The 17,366-nt window shown below is 49.1% G+C and overlaps 2 protein-coding genes and 1 long non-coding RNA gene across 4 annotated transcripts in view; 1 reads left to right on the top strand and 2 right to left on the bottom strand.

Annotated features, from left to right (window-relative positions):
* The window catches only part of Glt6d1 (glycosyltransferase 6 domain containing 1), a 32,435-nt gene extending 23,457 nt beyond the window's left edge, over window positions 1-8,978 (top strand). Inside the window, exons 6-8 of one of the 2 annotated variants that reach the window (XR_003953720.1) lie at window positions 6,710-6,826; window positions 8,275-8,444; window positions 8,848-8,978. The gene's annotated coding sequence lies outside the window, so the exon portion shown is untranslated. Of the gene's footprint in view, window positions 1-6,709; window positions 6,827-8,274; window positions 8,505-8,847 lie in introns of those variants that run through there. The other variant, XR_374116.4, reaches the window with a different exon arrangement.
* On the bottom strand, window positions 5,418-7,823 carry Gm13539 (predicted gene 13539). Its single transcript, NR_045340.1, has 3 exons — window positions 7,755-7,823; window positions 6,772-6,867; window positions 5,418-5,848 (listed from the first exon to the last, which is right to left on the bottom strand). It is a non-coding gene; the product is annotated as a predicted gene 13539 (long non-coding RNA).
* Window positions 8,979-12,160: 3,182 nt separating the features above from the next.
* On the bottom strand, window positions 12,161-15,423 carry Lcn11 (lipocalin 11). The gene is made up of 6 exons (NM_001100455.2): window positions 15,309-15,423; window positions 14,606-14,742; window positions 14,302-14,375; window positions 13,344-13,451; window positions 13,091-13,192; window positions 12,161-12,276 (listed from the first exon to the last, which is right to left on the bottom strand). The coding sequence occupies exons 1-6, from the start codon at window positions 15,402-15,404 to the stop codon at window positions 12,257-12,259; spliced, it is 537 nt and encodes a 178-aa protein (NP_001093925.1). The 5' UTR covers window positions 15,405-15,423; the 3' UTR covers window positions 12,161-12,256.
* Window positions 15,424-17,366: the final 1,943 nt, after the last annotated feature.

Below are 17,366 nucleotides of genomic sequence, written 5' to 3'. Positions count from 1 at the left end.
TGGCAGGATTTTGGTATTGTCATTTCTGTGGCTCATCACTGAGTTTTCTATATGTGTATGCTTGTCCTTCCTCACCTGTACAAAGGATGAAGGTTAGGCAATCCTCATTGTCTAAAGGCAACCCAAAGAGATGGAGGGGGAGGTGTTGTCTTGCTGTTGATTGGTTCAGATTGAATGGTTTGTAAAATAAAAACTTACAACCAGAGGTGGAGCAGGGAGTATGAGGGTGGGACTTCCAGGCAAGGAGAAAGAGGAGATGTGGAAGTCTCGAAAGCGCAGAAGAGGGAGCCGGATGGAGCCGGAAGCAGGCAGTGAGGACCTCATGGAAAGATGGAATGGTGGATAAGTTGAGTTAAGTTAGATGGGCTAGATGACAGACTGCCCCAGCAAAAGGCCAACAGCTTTAAACTACACAAAGTATCTGAAAAAGTCCTACAATATTGATGTACTATATGAGAGAGCAAATTAAACTAAGAGAGTAATTATAATGTGTCTGTTGGGCTCACCAATCTCTCCTGTGTGCTGCCTTTGTTCCTTCAGCTCTGTCTGTTGAACAATTTATGCTTCTGTTGACTGCTCCAGTCCCATGGCGAGCCATCTCTGTGTGCTCATGGCTTGGTGTCCCATCATCCCAGGTGCTGGTGGCTTGACATCCCGTTGGTTCCACTGGTCTTCCTTCTGTCCTGAACTAATGTCATGTGATTCTCTGCTCATATTTCTACATTAGTTTGGAAGGCTTGTTCACTATACACTGCTTTTCTTTTGAAAACTTTTTTAAAAAATGTATACTTTCATGTAAACTTCAGATTTATTTTGCAGTTTAGGGAGAATTCCTTATTGGAACTGTTGTAGAATAAGGTCCCCTGGGCAAAACGGCTGCCATCTTCATCAAATCAACTGTGCCTATCTACAAGGGTCCTTTACAGTTGGTCTTAGTGACAATTAACATTTCCTCACAGATGGAAGTGCAGTGTGTGTGTGTGTGCGTGCGCGTGTGCACGTACACATGCATGTGTGCTTGTGTACGTATGTATTTGGACCTACACTTGAGAATTCAGCTGCCCCTTCCAGGAATTTGCATTCAGTACTGTCTTATTGTAGGAGGGCTCAGGGTCTTGAGAGATACTAGAGAATATGAGGGAGGAAGTTAGCCGAGAGGAGTTCTGTTTATGTAGCGATGGGAAGCATCATCCACACTGGGTGAAGACTTTCTGGTGAAGATGCTTTGGGTCCCCCCATGCTTCTTTAAGTAACTTCATCAGTTCTCCAGGCTCTGACAGCATGCTCAGTAACCCAAGGAGGGGATGTGAGGTCAGCAATGTTATAAAACAGGCTCGCTCACATACTCTTTGTGGATGAGGCAAACTCTAACTAGCAAGCTCTAACTACTTTACATATATGTATGTGTACATACATACACATTTGATGGATGGAACAAACAAAGCTCCCAACAACTCCACACATATACAGAGACAGATATATATACATTCATACATTGAGTGGATGGAGCATACAAAGCTCTGGCCACTTTACATATATACATATACACACATTTATGGTGGACGGTGCAGACTCAAACAAGCAGGCTCCAACAACGTTAGTTTTCCTTCCACAGCTTATATATCCCAGAAAAATCTTTCAAGACATATAGAAATTACAATGTGACTACATTTTTTTCTTTTAGTAAATAATTAAGAAAACACTGTGTTCCCCAATACCTTTACATGGAAAACATTATGTAGTATAGGTAAAGAAAACAAATTATCCCCAAGAACCAATGGACATTCAAAGCTAAGCAACTTGTTACAGATTAACAGCAGAGTGTAAGCAAGCACTTTCTCTTACTGGCAGGCTACAATGTGCAGTTACAAAGAAAGGATCAATTATTTTATTATTTATCTTAAAAAGTAATCTTATAAAAATCTTAAAAGAATCACAAATCTATATGCTTATATAAAAAAAAACTTCACGGTGCACACCTACTCATCAGCAAATGTTACTAAATCATACCAAATTGCCATCAGGAAGCTGAGGGCAAAAATGGGTACAAGAAATTAATCGTCACCTAAATCACCAGTCTGGCTTCAATAAAAGTAACATCAGCCAATGCCAATTAGACTGCCCTTCTTCTTGATCCCTGATCACAAAACTCCCCAGCTCAACTATAAGAGTGTATTTTTCTGAACTTCAAATTGTTCTCTAAGAATTTCTTTGTTGGGCTGGTGAGATGGCTCAGTGGTTAAGAGCACTGACTGCTCTTCCAAAGGTCCTCAGTTCAAATCCCAGCAACCACATGGTGGCTCACAACCATCCATAATGAGATCTGATACCCTCTTCTGGTGTGACTGAAGACAGCTACAGTGTACTTACATACAATAAAAATAAATAAATCTTTGGGCTGGAGAGAGTGGGGCTGGAGTGAGCAGAGGTCCTGAGTTCAATTCCTAGCAGTCACACGATGGCTCACAACCATCAGTACAGCTACAGTGTACTCATACACAGAAAATAAGTAAATAAACCTTTTTTTAAAAAAGAATTTCTTTGTCAAAGTCACTAACAAAACCATCTTAAGCCAGCTTTACTAGTTTTCTGGGTTTTTTCTAAGGACGGTCATTGCTGACAGTTCACACTTCCAAGTTCTTTCCTAGGGCGGTCATTAGATCATCGCTCTGCTCCAGCAGCAATACCTGAAGACCAAACACTGTTATTGTGAGAGCCAATGATACTGCCCCGTGAGGGGCTGGAAACCCCCTTTGAGTTTTTATACAATCCTTACAATAAGAGGATTGTAGGCATAAACTTTTTGCAACATACTTTTAATAAGGGTTCAACCTCTCCTTTAGCCCACCACCTAGCCAAGGTGGTGTAAGGGGAGGTCCTGATGCTAATATCATTTCCCCAGTTGGCTCTTTATCTGTCAGTAAAGAAGGCTGGGGGCCAATTGCTGGGTAGAGGGTACAAGTGGAACTTCTGGGTCCCAGGAGGAAAAGGCAGATGCAAGAAAGGAGAGGGGCTTTTCTGCCATGCTTTGGAGGAAAATAGACACAGCAACCATATAAGGTATCAGGGACAGCTAGGCCCTGTGGCCTCTGCTACAGGCAGGTGGTCAAAGATGTTTGGCAGGGAACAAACCACTAAGATTAGGGCAGACGGAGAAACGAAGATAATAAATTGGTAAGGACTTGCCTTTCCAGGAAAGAGTTATCTACGCCCAACAATTGTGCTTAGTAGGCAAGTGAGAATGTAATGGAGCTGTTTGTGGGTTTCAGGAGGCTGGTAGCTCCATCCATCATGGAGCAAAGGTGGGTTGAAAGAGAAGCTGGTTTAGGGCTGATGGTTGCTGATCCTGGAGCTAAGCTGGGTAGAACAAAAGGAAAGCCGAGAGGGTCTAGTAGCACAGTAGAGGGTCCTGGGTTCTGGTAAAAGGCTGTAGCGATTTTAAAACTACATGCAACAAGGTAATGGAAGAGAAGAGCTATTAAAATACGGGGGAAGTGGACCTGTTCAGCAATAGTTCTTTGGGGGTAAGCTCGATCTTCTTGGACAGAAGTTCTGTCCTTTAGCAAACACCAAATACAACTCAGCAGCTGCAGACCAGTCCTCTCGGCAGGCAGACACCAGGCACGAACTGGCAGCTACAGTCCAGTCCTTTCAGCAAGCAGGCACCAAGCAGCTGTCATTTGATTCTGGAGAAACTTCTAGAATCACCAACTGGCCTGAGGCAAGGCTGCGGAAGCTGCTTCCAGTTTCTCTCAGTGGCAACATTACCACAAGCTGAGCTCAACAACGTTATGTAAGGTGAACCAATGCATGTATGTCCTTAGTGAGACATAGCAAGGTGGAGCAAACCAAACCAAGGCTCAATGCTCATCTCCCACTGTCTGTGAGGTCATACTCCATCAAGCCTACTTTCATGTGTTTACTATATCAAAACATCCTTTCACCTGTGTCTGCTTCAGGAAAACAGCCTTTCATGTGTTTGCTTCAGCAAGACATCCTTTCGCCTGTATGTCCCAGCAAAACAGCATTTGACATAACTAACTTTCCAAAGTAACTAGAAGTTTCCACTTCAGAAAGGCAACAAGCAGAGCAAAACTCTACAACAGCTTGACATCCTCAGGACACATCGTCCTCAGTGGTGCCTCTCTGAGGCACAGCCATCATAATTGTGCTAATCCGGGAGCTGTATTCCATGAGTTCTAAAGCTATTTGTCATTCCTTTTGCATGGCCCTTGACAGCTGAGCTTAGGTTTGCCACTGGTACCTTGTGAGGAGTGGGTAGACCTTATTTACCTCTCCGTCAGGGAAGCGTGCTTAGGACCAGACACTGAATTGCTTAGAGTGTAGAGTAACTTGAGGGTTATGAAATCTTTATCATATTGTGAGAAATAAATCGTTATGGTCTGTTGTCATTATGTCAGCACTCAGAGTTACAGAAACAAGGAAGCTCCAGGCACCTCTCCCTTCTAGCTAATGCCTGTTGCTTGTTTCAGAGAGCTGGGAAGTTGCAAGCATAACAAAGTCTGTACATCACAAAGGGGCAGACTCAAGCCCCAGGATGTTCATTAGTTATGACTGTGTCCTGATCCGACAGGATGGGGAATTTGGGAAGGAATGAGGTATACCTGAAGAATGCAAAGACTGTGGCTAGAGATTGGGGGAAATGGTAGAGTTTCTTGTGACCACAGACTTTAAAAACCATTTTCTCATACTGCTGAGACAGCTCATGAGTAAGATCATTTGCTGCTCTTGCAGAGGACCTGAGTTCAATTCTCAGCACCCATACTGAGGTGTCATAACTACCTATACTATAAGTCCAGCTCCAGGGCCACAAACACACACACACACACACACACACACACACACACTTCAAAACAAACAAAACCCAGAAACAAAACCAAACCACTACCAGCTGTGGTGGTTTGAATACAAATTGCCCACATGGGCTCACAGATCGGAATGTTTAGTAGGCAGTGGGACTTCTTGAAAGGATTAGAAAGATTAGAAGGTGTGGCCTTGGAGGAAGTGTGTCACTCAGAGAGGAATTTACAGTTTCAAAAGCCCACACCAGGTCCAGCTTCTCTCTCTGCCTCTCTCCTTGCAGATCAAAATGTAGCTTACAGCTACCAATCCAGTGCCACACCCATCCCACCGTGATGATAATGGACTAAGCTTCTAAAACTGTAAGACAGCCCCAATTAAACGCTTGCTTTTCCAAGCATTGCCTTGGTCCTGGTGTCTCTTCACAGTGATAGAATGGTAACTAAGACACCAGCAACACCGTTTTGGCCCTTTTCTCCACTTTATAGGATATATACTAAAATTCTGTCTCAGTTTTATTGTTCTATTTTATCACAGAGTGGGGGTGATGCTTTCTGAAACATTGAAGGCAACACAGGAACGTCACATCTCTTTGTATTCAAATTACTCCTTTTACTTGCTACCAAAGATGGTCTTGAGTGTGTTGGGCAAGCATCCTGCCCCCTGGGCCACTCCTCATCCCTCAAGAAACATTTTTGCGTGCAAGAATGGGGTGTTTTCTGAACACATAGGTTTGCTCGCCTTCTTTCAAGCCTCCAGAACATCCATTCAGCCATAGACCAGGCTGGGAGCCTTGGGTGTCTGTTTTTGTGTTTGGTGGGATTGATTACCACAGAGAGAAAGTGGGTGAGGAAAGGCAAAGCTGGCAGGGCTCAGCTCCAGGCTCAGGGTTCCAGGCCCCAGGAGGGACAGAGGGGCTTCCTGAGCTGCTGGCCATGGTGAGAAAATGGAAGGAGGCTGAAGCAGCAGAAGGTGGAGAGGATCATGTGGAAGTGTCAAGCAGTGGCCTCATCTAGGGGACACTGGTCTGTGGAGAAGAAGAGAAAGGGGGGATTAAAGTCTTCACGTGTTTACTTTCAAATCTGTCAGCCAAGAAAGCAATCACAATATGAAGATGTTGAGTCCCCAAGACTGCCCTGTCTCATGTCTCCCCCCCCCCAGCTCTGCCTCCTGTCTCCCACCCCAGCCCTGCCTCCTGTCTCACTCCCAGCCCTGCCTCCTGTCTTCCCCCCACCAGCCCTGCCTCCTGTCTCTCCCCCGCCAGCCCTGCCTCCTGTCTCTCCCCCTAGCCCTGCCTCTTGTCTCCCACCTCCCAGCCCTGCCTCCTGTCTCCCCCCCAGCCCTGCCTCCTGTCTTCCCTCCCCCCACCCCAGTGGTCTGGTAATGGTTCATCCCCTCATATCCCAGGGTGGTCCCTCTTCCAGGGAGACTTGAGTTTCTCTTAGGACACCCTGCCTGACCTCTGCATATGGAAGGAGACCCTTGCAGCCAGTGTTCCTGACAAAGAGCTCAGTCACACTCTAGCTCATCTTCTGCTGTCTGAGCAGATGTGGCCTGAACTTGGCTAAGCCTGTCTTATTCCATGTGTTGTCAAATTCTTAGAACAGACATGGCTGTGTGTATTTTGATCAATTAAATGTCACCCTGAATGGTGGAGCAAAAGGGCTCCATTCGAGACCCCGAGATCTGGGTCACACCCAGGACCCCTTCTTAGCTGTGCCCCTCTCCCTCGCTGTCTCAAAGCCACATCCGTGGCACAGAGTCAGCATGTGCCTCATCATTGTGTCTCAAGGCACCATAGGAGGCTTGGCAGGGGAGCTGCCTAGCACAGGTCTGGCCAGAAAAGCAACATGGTGACAGCTGTTCTTGTGTTGTTATTGCATCATAGACTGGATGAAAAAGGGAGGTGCCCCTTAAACAGCCCTGAAGCAGCTGGAGGACCACTCTTACCAGCTATGTTGAAGACGAGGGACTTTTGAAGCTGGAATTTCTCCACAAGTCCCAGGTATTTGCCCAGCCACATGGGATCTTCAAGAATTCTTCTTGCTGAAATTAGAGGGCTGGCAGTGAGGGTGAAGCTCTCTGAGCACTCAGCTCTTCTGGGTAAACAAGGAGGGAGCAGAGCCCAGGCAGCGCACAGAGCACCTGACTGTCAGTTGCCTGACACCGGTCTCCTTCTGAGGTGCAGGGCATATGTTGGGGTCAGCTGAATGGCAATACCATCTCCCCAGTTACCTCTCTCTGCCAGTGATTACAACAGTCCCTTTGTTCTTGCCTCTTAAAGCATGTCTGGGGCAATCAATATGGCCCAATTGGTAGAGAACTGTAGAGAGAATATCTTATATCCGTATGTATGTGGCACCTGTCAAAAATAAATCTGATGGTCTATGGCTTAGGCAGGAAATGGGAGGTGTAACATCTGGGAGGCAGAAAGAATTCTAGAATAGAAACAGCTGAGAGATTCGCCCAGGGAAGATGTGTCAAGATGGGTGCATGGTACGTAAGCATAGGCAACCAGCCATGTGGTACAATGTAGGTTAAATTAAATAGGATATTTCAAGTCATGATCTAGACAGAGAAGAGTCTAGCTATATGGCCAAGGTATTTGTAAATATATTTTGAGTCTGAGTCTTATTTCTGGGATCAGGAAGGAAGAAACAGACCTAACTTCTATAGAGAACACGCCCAGTATGATTTCTATTCCTAACACAGAAGAAAGGAAAAGGGGACAGAGACAGGTCTGGTTCTAGCACGGGTAATGCCACTCTAACAAACAAGTGAGGCCCGTGTCCTTGCCAAGGAGACCCCAGAGAGTCCAACCTCACCCCTGCACTCACATCTGCACTACCCCACCCCTCATCCTTCTCAGAGCTCAAGGCTCTTGGCTAGCCTCAGTGTCACCCAGAACCCTGGCTGTGGCCGACCCCACGTACCTCCAGTCTTTAAGCTGCAACAGCTGCTTGGTACCTCCTCATAAGCCCCTCCTCTCCTGATACTGTCCTTTTGAGGAACCTGAAAGGACCCAGTCTCTACTAATCCCAACCCCCAGCACAGCAGCACACTGTGACACCAGACATTTGGTGCTTATGAGGTGAACGAGAGAGTGAATGAGTGTGAGAGTGTGTTGTGCCAGACAGCGGAATGCCTGCTTGAAGCTTAGAGCTGCCCACACCCTCAGTACAGCCACCGCGAGACTCCCCTTCCAGACAGAAAGTCTCTGGTCAGAGGAGGGAGTGACCAAAACCTACCCACAGGACCCAGACACAGAAGTCAGTGCTGGGGAGAGCTGTTACTTACCCAGAAGTGCCCACAGGTTGACAACCTCATTGTCCTGAACACGTACATGAAGAATGAGGGTGTCGTAGTCAGTGCTGACAAAATGGATGTGCAATCTGCTCTCATCAACTGCAGAGAACCAGGTGTGACATATAATGCCTCTGCCTTTGTCCCCAGGACTCCGCCTCTCCACAGTGAACATGATATTACTCAAAGGATGTGTAGCCTGCCCAAAGCTTGCAGCTTCTCCAGCTGTTTGCCTCTGTGAAGGATACCTGGCTCCTGAGCTGGACTTCCCTCTTCCACAGGGGACTCAGATTTCCCATGAAGTACTCACAGGATCCTTGGTACTGGCCTTGGAGCTCAGTTGGGTGGATGGTAACATTAAATCCTGTGCACAACCCCTCTCCTCTAGAAAGAAGAGACATTTATATATACCTCTGCCTGAGAGTGTAGCCGGCTCAGGACACAGAGAAACATTGGCTGTGATCCTGTCTGAGAGCCCTGAATACCTCCCCAGGGTTCTCAGCTCCCAGTGTTTGGGAGCAGCCTTTATTAGAGCTAGAGAGATGGAGAGAGAGGGTGGTAGCCACAGGTACTGCTCACTGCAAGTAGTGGAATGGGGTCTGATTCACAGTTGCATGGAACCAGACTTCCCAGAAGACGCTGAGCCCAGACTGTTCTTTGAGAGTTGGGTGTTGGGATCAGGACTCTGACCTGTTTGTCTGTGGCTTCTCCTGCTTTATACAGACGTGGTCCATGTTTCCTGGGGCCCAGCCTGTTCGTGAACTCATTATATAGCTAAGAACGACCTTAAATTCAAGATCATCCTGCTTCAACTTCACAAATCTGGGATTAAAGATATGTGCCTCTAAGCTCAGGTAACTTCATGACTCAGATAGCAAGGACTGCACATAAAAGAAGCAGACTTGAGGTTCCTTCATGGCCTGAGGCAGGGCCACATGGTCTGCACCAAAGGGCATGTCAGTCAGGCTAGGCAGCTGACTGTGTGTCTTTTCTGCTAGCTCTTTCTCTTAAGTCTTGGGTCCTGCATTTTGCAAGCCATAGCCTTCAGCCAAGGGGCAGAGGACTACTGTCCCTCTGGCCACCAGTGCTAACTAACCCCTTAGGGCTCTGGGCATGAGATAAGAGTTACTACGTAGACAGACTCACTTCTCATACAGCACAAAGTCCACATCCCCACTGCTTCTGGTCCAAATGGAGTGGAGAGAAAGTCTCAGGGGGTCAGTGGTCAAGACCAGGTCCCTGAGGCTAGAGGCCAGCTGGATGGTAAACCAACGTCCTTCCACCTGTAGGGGTGCGGGCATGGGGACCAGAGAGACAGCCAATTCTGAGCTTCCAGTCTCAATGTACAGACAATATGCCTCTAGGTCCAGTCAGTAGGTGAGCACAGGTTCCCAAAATGTATACTGGCCAACCCATCCCCCAATATCAGTGAATTTCTAGAGGTCCCAGGTCAGAGGACAAGCTGTGGCTTCCTACGTAGAAACACTCATCTCCACTTTCCTCTAGCTTTCCTTTCCTCTCTGTCCCCTTCCTCAGTGCCCTCCTCCACCCTTTCACACACACCCCTTACCTCTGCTCCTCAGAGTCATCATGGCTTGGAATTGTTCCCACTAACCTTCCCAGCCTGGTGCTATCCCCAGTTCTCACTGATTATGAGCACCAAGATGCAGGGATGGACAGGACTGACAGGAGACCAGACATACTTTGTACTTGCTACATGTCATCCTAGCTGTGACTCTGCTTCCATAGCCAAGACTCTACAGACGTTGAGACTGCTCTCAGATCATAAGACTCAATTACCCAGGAAAGGACCCCAGATAATGCTCCTTGTGTCTGCCGGAGCTCCTGAAGGCCACGCTGCTTAAGCCTCTGCTCCCAGATGGAACATACCCTCAGTGTGACCCTGCACCCTGTCCTTATCCAAGCACTGAGTTGGCCTGGCCATGACACTTACCTTATGTGCATCAAAGTCCAGCTGCACTGGCACCTCTTCCAGAGTCTTCTGGGCCAGATCTGTATTGAAGGCCAAAACCAGCACCCACACCCTCACCAGTGCCATGGCACCTGGGGCCAAGAGCAGCGGGACCCAGCGGCTCCCCATCTCTGAGAACACCCTAAGTAGCCCTCTTTCCCTAAGCAGTTGCTGGCCAGTCTAGGTAACCTTCAAACCCTGCACATTCCAGTCTTCCCTAGGACTGACACAGAGCCGAGTGCCACTCAAGTTAGTGAGGCAAAAACATGGTGAGCCTGTTGGGGGAGCTTAACCACATTTTGAGTCTGTCCTATGAGCCTAGGGAGAGGCTGGTGGCTAGGCTACCAAAGACTGTAGGCATTTCTCTTACCACCTCAGGGTGTAGCCCCTTATCCCCAGGTCTGCCATCCTCTGGTGTGTCCCAGCCACTGGTCACAAGAGCAGGAGTGAAAAGACCCTCTGCATCCTTGTTCACTTCACATCCAGAGAGATCCTTTCTTCCCTGGATTGTGAAGAGAAGCGTGGGCACATACAGATAGTCTCTCTGGACAGCACTGGAATGTGAGTGTCTGGCCAGGGGGGGCTTTTACTGTACCTGTTTATTATGGATGTCTCTCAGCAACCTACACTCCTAGCCTCGTGGCTACTCTGTCCCATGTGTCCAGGACAACATGGACTAGCCACTTTTTTTAGTGTCTTCCTTTGCTTTAGAGTCAGACCCCAGGTTTGCTCACTCCTTGATGCTACTCGCTTTATATGCATCAAGGTCTGGTTCACTGGCACCTCTTTCAGATTCTCCTGGGCCAGGTCTATATTGAAGGCCAACAGCAACCCCCCCACCAGTGTCATGGCTCCTGGGGCCAAGAGCAGCTCTCTGTAGCCACCGTTGGCCACACAAACTGGAGGCCGGGGGCAAGAGAAGAAATGAGACCAAGACAGATTTCTGATCAAGGCCCAATGTTTACTAAGAGTCTGTGTTTATAAAAGGGCAGAGGCCCATCCCCTGCCACACCAGGCTTCTTGATGCTTTGTTGCTAAGTTGTTAGCACTTAGTCTGCCAGAGCTGTTAGCATTAGGTCGCCAGTTCCACAGGTTGTCAGCTAACTCAGGAATATCTCAGGAAGACAGGTTCAGCCTTTCAGCCGGGGGCAGGTGACAGAGCAATAGAACGGGAGGCTCCACCCCAGGTGGTCTCATTCACAGTGGCAGCATAGGTCTGAATCAGCCTCTCCATCCAGCTCATGCCAAAAGACACCTTCCTCTGCACTGTCTGCTTCTCTGGCCCTTTTCCCAGGCTCCGACCTCTTTTGTTCTGCAGGACCTGGTTCAGGGATTCTCCAGAGAGCTGCACACAGGGGCAGACTCCATCTTTGGCTTTGGTGCAGTAATAGCTGGTCATGGGTAACAAGAGGTCCAGCTTCTCATTGGTTGAGTTAGCTGACATCAACCAGGTGCTTGCCCGCTCCTTAATTTCATAGTTAAGTTGACTTCTGAAGCAGGAAATGGTCACTTATCAGGAAATGTCAGAAGCTCATACAGGTAGGGCCTGGCCTAGCCTGCATATCTTTTTGTGTATGCACAGCTCCCCTGGTATTGTCTTACCCTCCACTCCTGGCCAAAATAATTGAGGCTTTGACAGACCTCATGATGTGTTCCCTGTGCCCTAGAGGACAGAACATCCCTGCCCATGGTTGATCTGGCCTTGGCTGATCCCATAATAGCTGGTCCAGGTTCTGGGAAGGGAGGCTGGTCAAGGACCATAGTGAGGTAGCAATGACACCTCTCCCAGCCCCCTTGGGCCATTCAAGTTTGCTTGCTCAGATATACACAGATGGCTTCTCTCCAGATTTGTCCTGGAAAACTCAACCTCAGGAATCCCAAAGTCCCTGTGACCCCTCAGAGCCCAGCTGCTGCCCTGGACATTAGATTTCTACCTAGGGACACTTTTCCTTCTACGCCCCCACCCCCGTCAGAAGCTAGGTGAGTGCCACCCCTCCCTGGGAGAGCACCCTCTGAGCAGAGGAGCCCTGTGGCCTTTGGGTACATCCAAGAGAGCATTGGAGGTCTTGAGCAGATACTGAGTTTATTTACTACACGGAGAAGGGTGGGTCAGCGTTGGAAGGCAGAAGCTTCAAGAGATGTGGGTCATGGAAATGTTGACTAGTGTGTGTCACATCGACCTGGGGAAGGCAGAGATGCTCTGTGAATGATCCAACAGTTACAGGAACTTGCACAGTCTAAGGGAGCTCATGGCTCCAGACCAGTGCCCTGGAGTTTTTCCTCATTTTCTTCCTCCTAGGGTCCAGCCTTCATCCTACCATCACCTGTGTTCTTATCTCCTAGGCCTTCCACACCCAGGAAAGCAATGAGATAAACCAAGTTTGCCACCAGGGCCATAATTCCACAGGTCCCCCAACCCCTGAGCCCTTGTCCCCACCTAAGAGTGTGATTCTTAGGGTGAGGGTTTTAAGGGACCTAGGGAATCTCTTCCCACATTGTGCTGCTATGGTGGACATGGGTTAATAGGGCCCACCCTGCTTTCGTGAGGGTGTGGAGAGACAGTCTGGAAAGTCAGGAGACAGAACTGAGGGGAGAGCCTGGACCCAAGAGACCCCTGGGAAGGGGAGTGCTGCTTTGGTCTGCAGAGCCATGCAAGGGTTTGTGCAGAGCAGGGGTCCCGAGGAAAGAACCATGAATGAGCATGGCTGACAGATGAGTGGCCAGGAATACAGATTGCACACTCAAGATTTATACAGAGGTACATGTGCATGCACACCCACAAGATGCATGCAAGGTTATGTGTGTCCATACACTCCAATGCCCTGGAGATAACATGAGTCTTCCTGGGCCCCCACTAATATTATCATTCAGGTTGGGCCCTGGGTGCAACACCTTTTAAAAGCCCTGGCTATTATACTGGGGAGCCATACTTTGGAGATGCTCCCAGGAAAAGTACATCCCCACTGAAAAGAAGCTGTCGGATGGGAAGCTTACGAGATAAGGAAAGGTCCACAATGTTCTCTGGTGCGATGCCTCTTCTGCGTGTGTGAACGAGATAGCGTTCCCATCCGAGCTCATCTGTGGACAGACTCCTGCCTACAGCCAACAGATTGAATGCACAGTGGAACAAAGTGATCAGTAGGGAGGATACTTGGAGAGCAGTTCCAGCCCCCGGTCTCCCCACCCTCCCCATCCTCCCCACCCTCCTCTCCAGCAGTCTTCAGGCTGTGGGTGGAACAGCACCCACCGTGGAACTCAATTACAATGGTGGTGCCCCCTTCACTCTGGTTTTCCAAGTCCATGATGGCGAAGTCCTCAGTAACATGCACAAAAGTCAGAGAGTTTCTGCCTTGGTCTGTGACAAGCAACCACATAGTCATAAAGTCTGCTGGGCCCATGTATGTCCTGATACTCTGCACTGCTCCAGCTGGTAGAGCCTGCCTCTGCCCCCAGCCTGCATGTGTGTGTGTGTGTGTGTGTGTGTGTGTGTCTCCTGACTCTGCCCCCAGCCTGTGTGTGTGTGTGTGTGTGTGTCCAGTCTCCATCCCCAGCCCGTGTGTATATCCTAGTGACCTACACTTCTCTGACTGGCACAGCCTAACTCTCCCTCCACATGTTCAGCGCACAGTAGCCAGCAGATCCAGGAGTGCAAAGCGCACCAGGCAGCCGCTCTGTTTCTCTATCAGCCTTTCTCTTGCTCTGCTTCCCAACCCTCTCTCCTCTAGTCTCTTGAACTGGGTCTTTTTCTGGGCCAGAGAGAAGGGAGGGCATATTCAGCGAAGAGGAAGGGTTCAGCGGTCTCCAACTCTGTCTTCTCCTGTTATCTGGACTGCTGCCCCTCACCCACCTACACAGCCTGAGCAACATCTGTTCCAAAGGGAAACCCTTACATAGTATTCCAAAGCCTCAGCTGGGGGAGGCTCCCGGGTCCCTTCCCCCTGCCAGCCTCCCTGTCACTGCCTGATATTTGACAATGGATCAGCTATGCTGGGTTTCAAGAGGATTGTGGGAAGCCCTGGGACTGAGGGAGCACAGTTTGGAGCCACATCGTGTTTGGATTTTGAATTTCTGAAGATATAGCTGCAGGTTCTGTGGGGTTACCATCCCTGTCCTTTCTGCTCAGTCATATCTGCCCCGCAGAAGCTGCCACAACTGCCTGAGCCACCATGACACCCAGGGAGGGAGCAGCACCTTCCTTCACTCACACTCAAAGGTGTACTGTCCAGGTGTGTCAGTCTTCTCTGCGATGTAGAATTCCTTCACACACTTTCCATCTTTCCTAAGAGGAAAATAGGCTTTCTGAGCCATGCCTATAGGAGCTGGGTCCTATAGAGTCACCTGGCTCTCCCAGACGGAGCCCCCACAGGCTTCCCAGCCTCTAGCGAGCAGCCCAACAGGATCATCAAGGCCTTCTCAGAGTCTGAGCCCTGAGTCGCTGGGGATCTGGGAGGTGGTAAGGAGAATGTGACCCCATAGAACCTCCTCAGAGGTCTTGGCAGGGCAAAATACCTGTGGAAGTAGGTGACATTCAGGTTGCCATTGTCCAGGAGGACAATGTCAGTCATGAAGCACCGATAGGCACCTCCTTCCTCAATGAGAGACCGGTCAGTGGAAGCCAGCTTGAGGGTGTGCCAAGGTCCTGTTACCTGCAGACAGAGTAAGGTTTGATCCTGGCCACTGAGCCTGGATAGCCATGCCCCTGTGGCTCACAGTGGATTACAGCAGGAGCAGTCAACATATCCTGCAGAGGAATAGAGTACAGGCCTCAACTCATCTCTTATATATGCTGAGAAGAAACCTTTCAGACTACTGACTCTTCACCACGACCACCCCAACCATACAGGCCAGCCCAGTATACCCATTGGCCATGCAGAATACTGTTAGTATGTGGTGGCTCTCTGTTCTCCAGATCTCTAACGAGCGGTGGTGTCCTCTAGCATATGAGAGCCTAGGATATCTGTTCAGTAAACATAGTAGACGACCTGCTTTACCTGCCTATCCTATTGGGTCCAGGCTTCTCCTGGGCTTGACCAGCTGTAGTGGGGCTTTAAGGAGGCTCAGACTACAGGGGACCTGATAGAGTGTCTCTGAGTCCCTGGCTTCAAGTGGAATGGTCCTTTGGTCCCCGTTGCTGTGAGTTGCCATCACGATTTTGTAAGGTGATAGAGACCTGGGAAAAATAACTGGAGACATGAGGACCACAGAGTATCACCTGCTCAGGGTGGAAGTCCTGCAGGGCCCAGGTCAGGCCCAGCCCCACACTCAGCAGCAGTAGAAGCTTCATTCCTCTGCTGTGTCTTCTTGGCATGAGCACTCACAATGTGGGTACACAGAGGCTCCAACTGGCTGTATACATACTGTTGCAAGGCAGGAAGTCCCTCACCCCCGCCCCACCCATAGGAGCCAACATGATTGGAAGAACATGGAGTCCAGGGGAGGATGCTGTCAGGCCAGGACTGGGACACTATTTATCTTGGCTTCTGGACTGAGGTGCCTTAGTAGGTAAGCCTGGGACACTTTAGATGTGACATCTCATTGGCCTGGAGAGATAGCCAAGGGCCAAGCCCTGAAGTCTCAACAAGTGAAGGCTAGGCAGGGTGTCATGTTCTTCTGGGAAGAGGCCATGGCTTCACAGGACTTTTGAGACCAACACCCTGAAGCTGAGCTGCCATGGGGCATAAGGCCTGCACTTCTGCCTATGGGGTTTGGTCTCTAATCTAAATGGCTGATTATTGCCTTGTGACTATATGTGGATACTGGCTCCTGAGGAAGTTTGGTGTTTAGGCCACTCTGTGGGGTGGTGGTGGAGCAGCTGAGTCTGTACTTAGAGGAGGTTCAGTCTTGTGGCAACCTTACTGTCAACTTTTAGCTATAGTCTAACTCTCTTAGCAAGATGCTGCAGGCTCTTATGAGGTGCTGTGGAGTACATAGGTTAGGAATCCAGGCACAAGCAAGGCTGAGCTATGGGGAGGACACCTCTCAGGGTACCCTCTGCCCTTCCCATGTGTCCATGGAAGCACTGTATTGTCAGGCCTTTCCTACCCTCCAGTAGACTTTGCCCCAGCCCCAGTGTTGGACGGGAAGCCAGGCTGTTCAGCCAGCAAGACTAAAAGGATTATGTCTCTAAAGGTCAGAGAATTAATCACACATGAAGAAGGGGTTGGCAAGGAGATCTGAGCCCTTAGTTTCCAGATTGCAGGCCTTAGTCCTCCTTAGATGACAGAAAGGCCAAGGTAGGCCAGGGCTACTCCGGGGTTCTCAGTGGAAGGCCCACTGTGCTCCATGATGAAACTGGGAGCTCCAGCTGGGTGGTTGCTCTGACTGGGGCTTCCTGTCACTCAGATTCGGTGGTGTATGTGTGTGTACATACGTGTGTGCATGTCCATGAGCTTGCAGTTGTATACATTATGAGCAAGTGCACATGTGCATATGTGTGTAGTATGCTTGTGAACCTGTGTGCCAACACCTATAAGTGTGCTTGCATGTGAGGGTGAGCATGGATGTCTGTGTGAACATACATGTATACATGTCAACACTTTTCTGCTGGTGAGCATTGCTTCTGTTATGAAATTCATGTTTCTTGGGATGTTGTAGAGATTCCCAGTCACTCCAGGGACACCATGGGCCTCTTCTTAAATAAGCCCTGTAGTGTCTACCAAAATAGTCTGGAGGCCTGGCAGAGCTGAGCACAGTCTGGGGCTAATGCTGTCTCTAGGAAGAGAGTAGAGATCTTTAGGTTAGACTCATTGAGACAGAAGCCAACAAAAGAGGCATGGGGTAAGGTAAAGCTGTGACATCATGAAGGACCTATGTGAGGACAGATGTCACTCTTCAAACCCTAGATACCAACAAGGAGCTTCCAGGCAGGAATGCTGTGACAGGGACCTTGTTCATCTAATTGTTGAATGCAGGACACCCAAGATCTGAATGAATAAGTTCCACAATGGGCAGTGTACATCACAAACCTGGTGTCGGCCCCATCTGGCCCAAGACATGGTATTAGCGTTTTGTCTAAGCTCTGCCCCACAGTGACCTGGCAATGGCCAGGTATGCCTGGCTCACTATAAAAGGGAATGCTTGCCCCTTCTACTTTCTCCTGCTCTTGCCTTCTTGTTCCTGCTCTGGTCCTTCACCCCTTCCCCCTCTTTCCCCATTCCATTCCCCCATCTCTTTCCATGTGCTCATGTCTGGCCTCTACTCTTCTATTCCCCTCTTCTCTCTCTCTCTCTGCCTTTCTCTGCCTCTACTACCCTCTTAACTCCCCATCCCC

The sequence above is a fragment of the Mus musculus genome, chromosome 2 (assembly GCF_000001635.26).
Source record: "Mus musculus strain C57BL/6J chromosome 2, GRCm38.p6 C57BL/6J".
Lineage (NCBI taxonomy): Eukaryota > Metazoa > Chordata > Mammalia > Rodentia > Muridae > Mus > Mus musculus.
Note: the sequence above shows the minus strand (reverse complement) of the source record. Positions and strands in the feature narration are given on the sequence as shown.

Excerpts from the sequence above, each read along its gene's own strand:
- Lcn11 (NM_001100455.2), bottom strand. The coding sequence starts at position 15,404 with ATGCCAAGAAGACACAGCAGAGGAATGAAGCTTCTACTGCTGCTGAGT. Across the intron at positions 13,452-14,301 it reads TGGACAGTACACCTTTGAGT|ACCAAGGCAGAAACTCTCTG; the intron begins GTGAGTGAAGGA and ends TGCTTGTCACAG. Across the intron at positions 12,277-13,090 it reads TGTGGACCTTTCCTTATCTC|GTCGATGTGACACACACTAG; the intron begins GTAAGCTTCCCA and ends TGCCTTCCCCAG.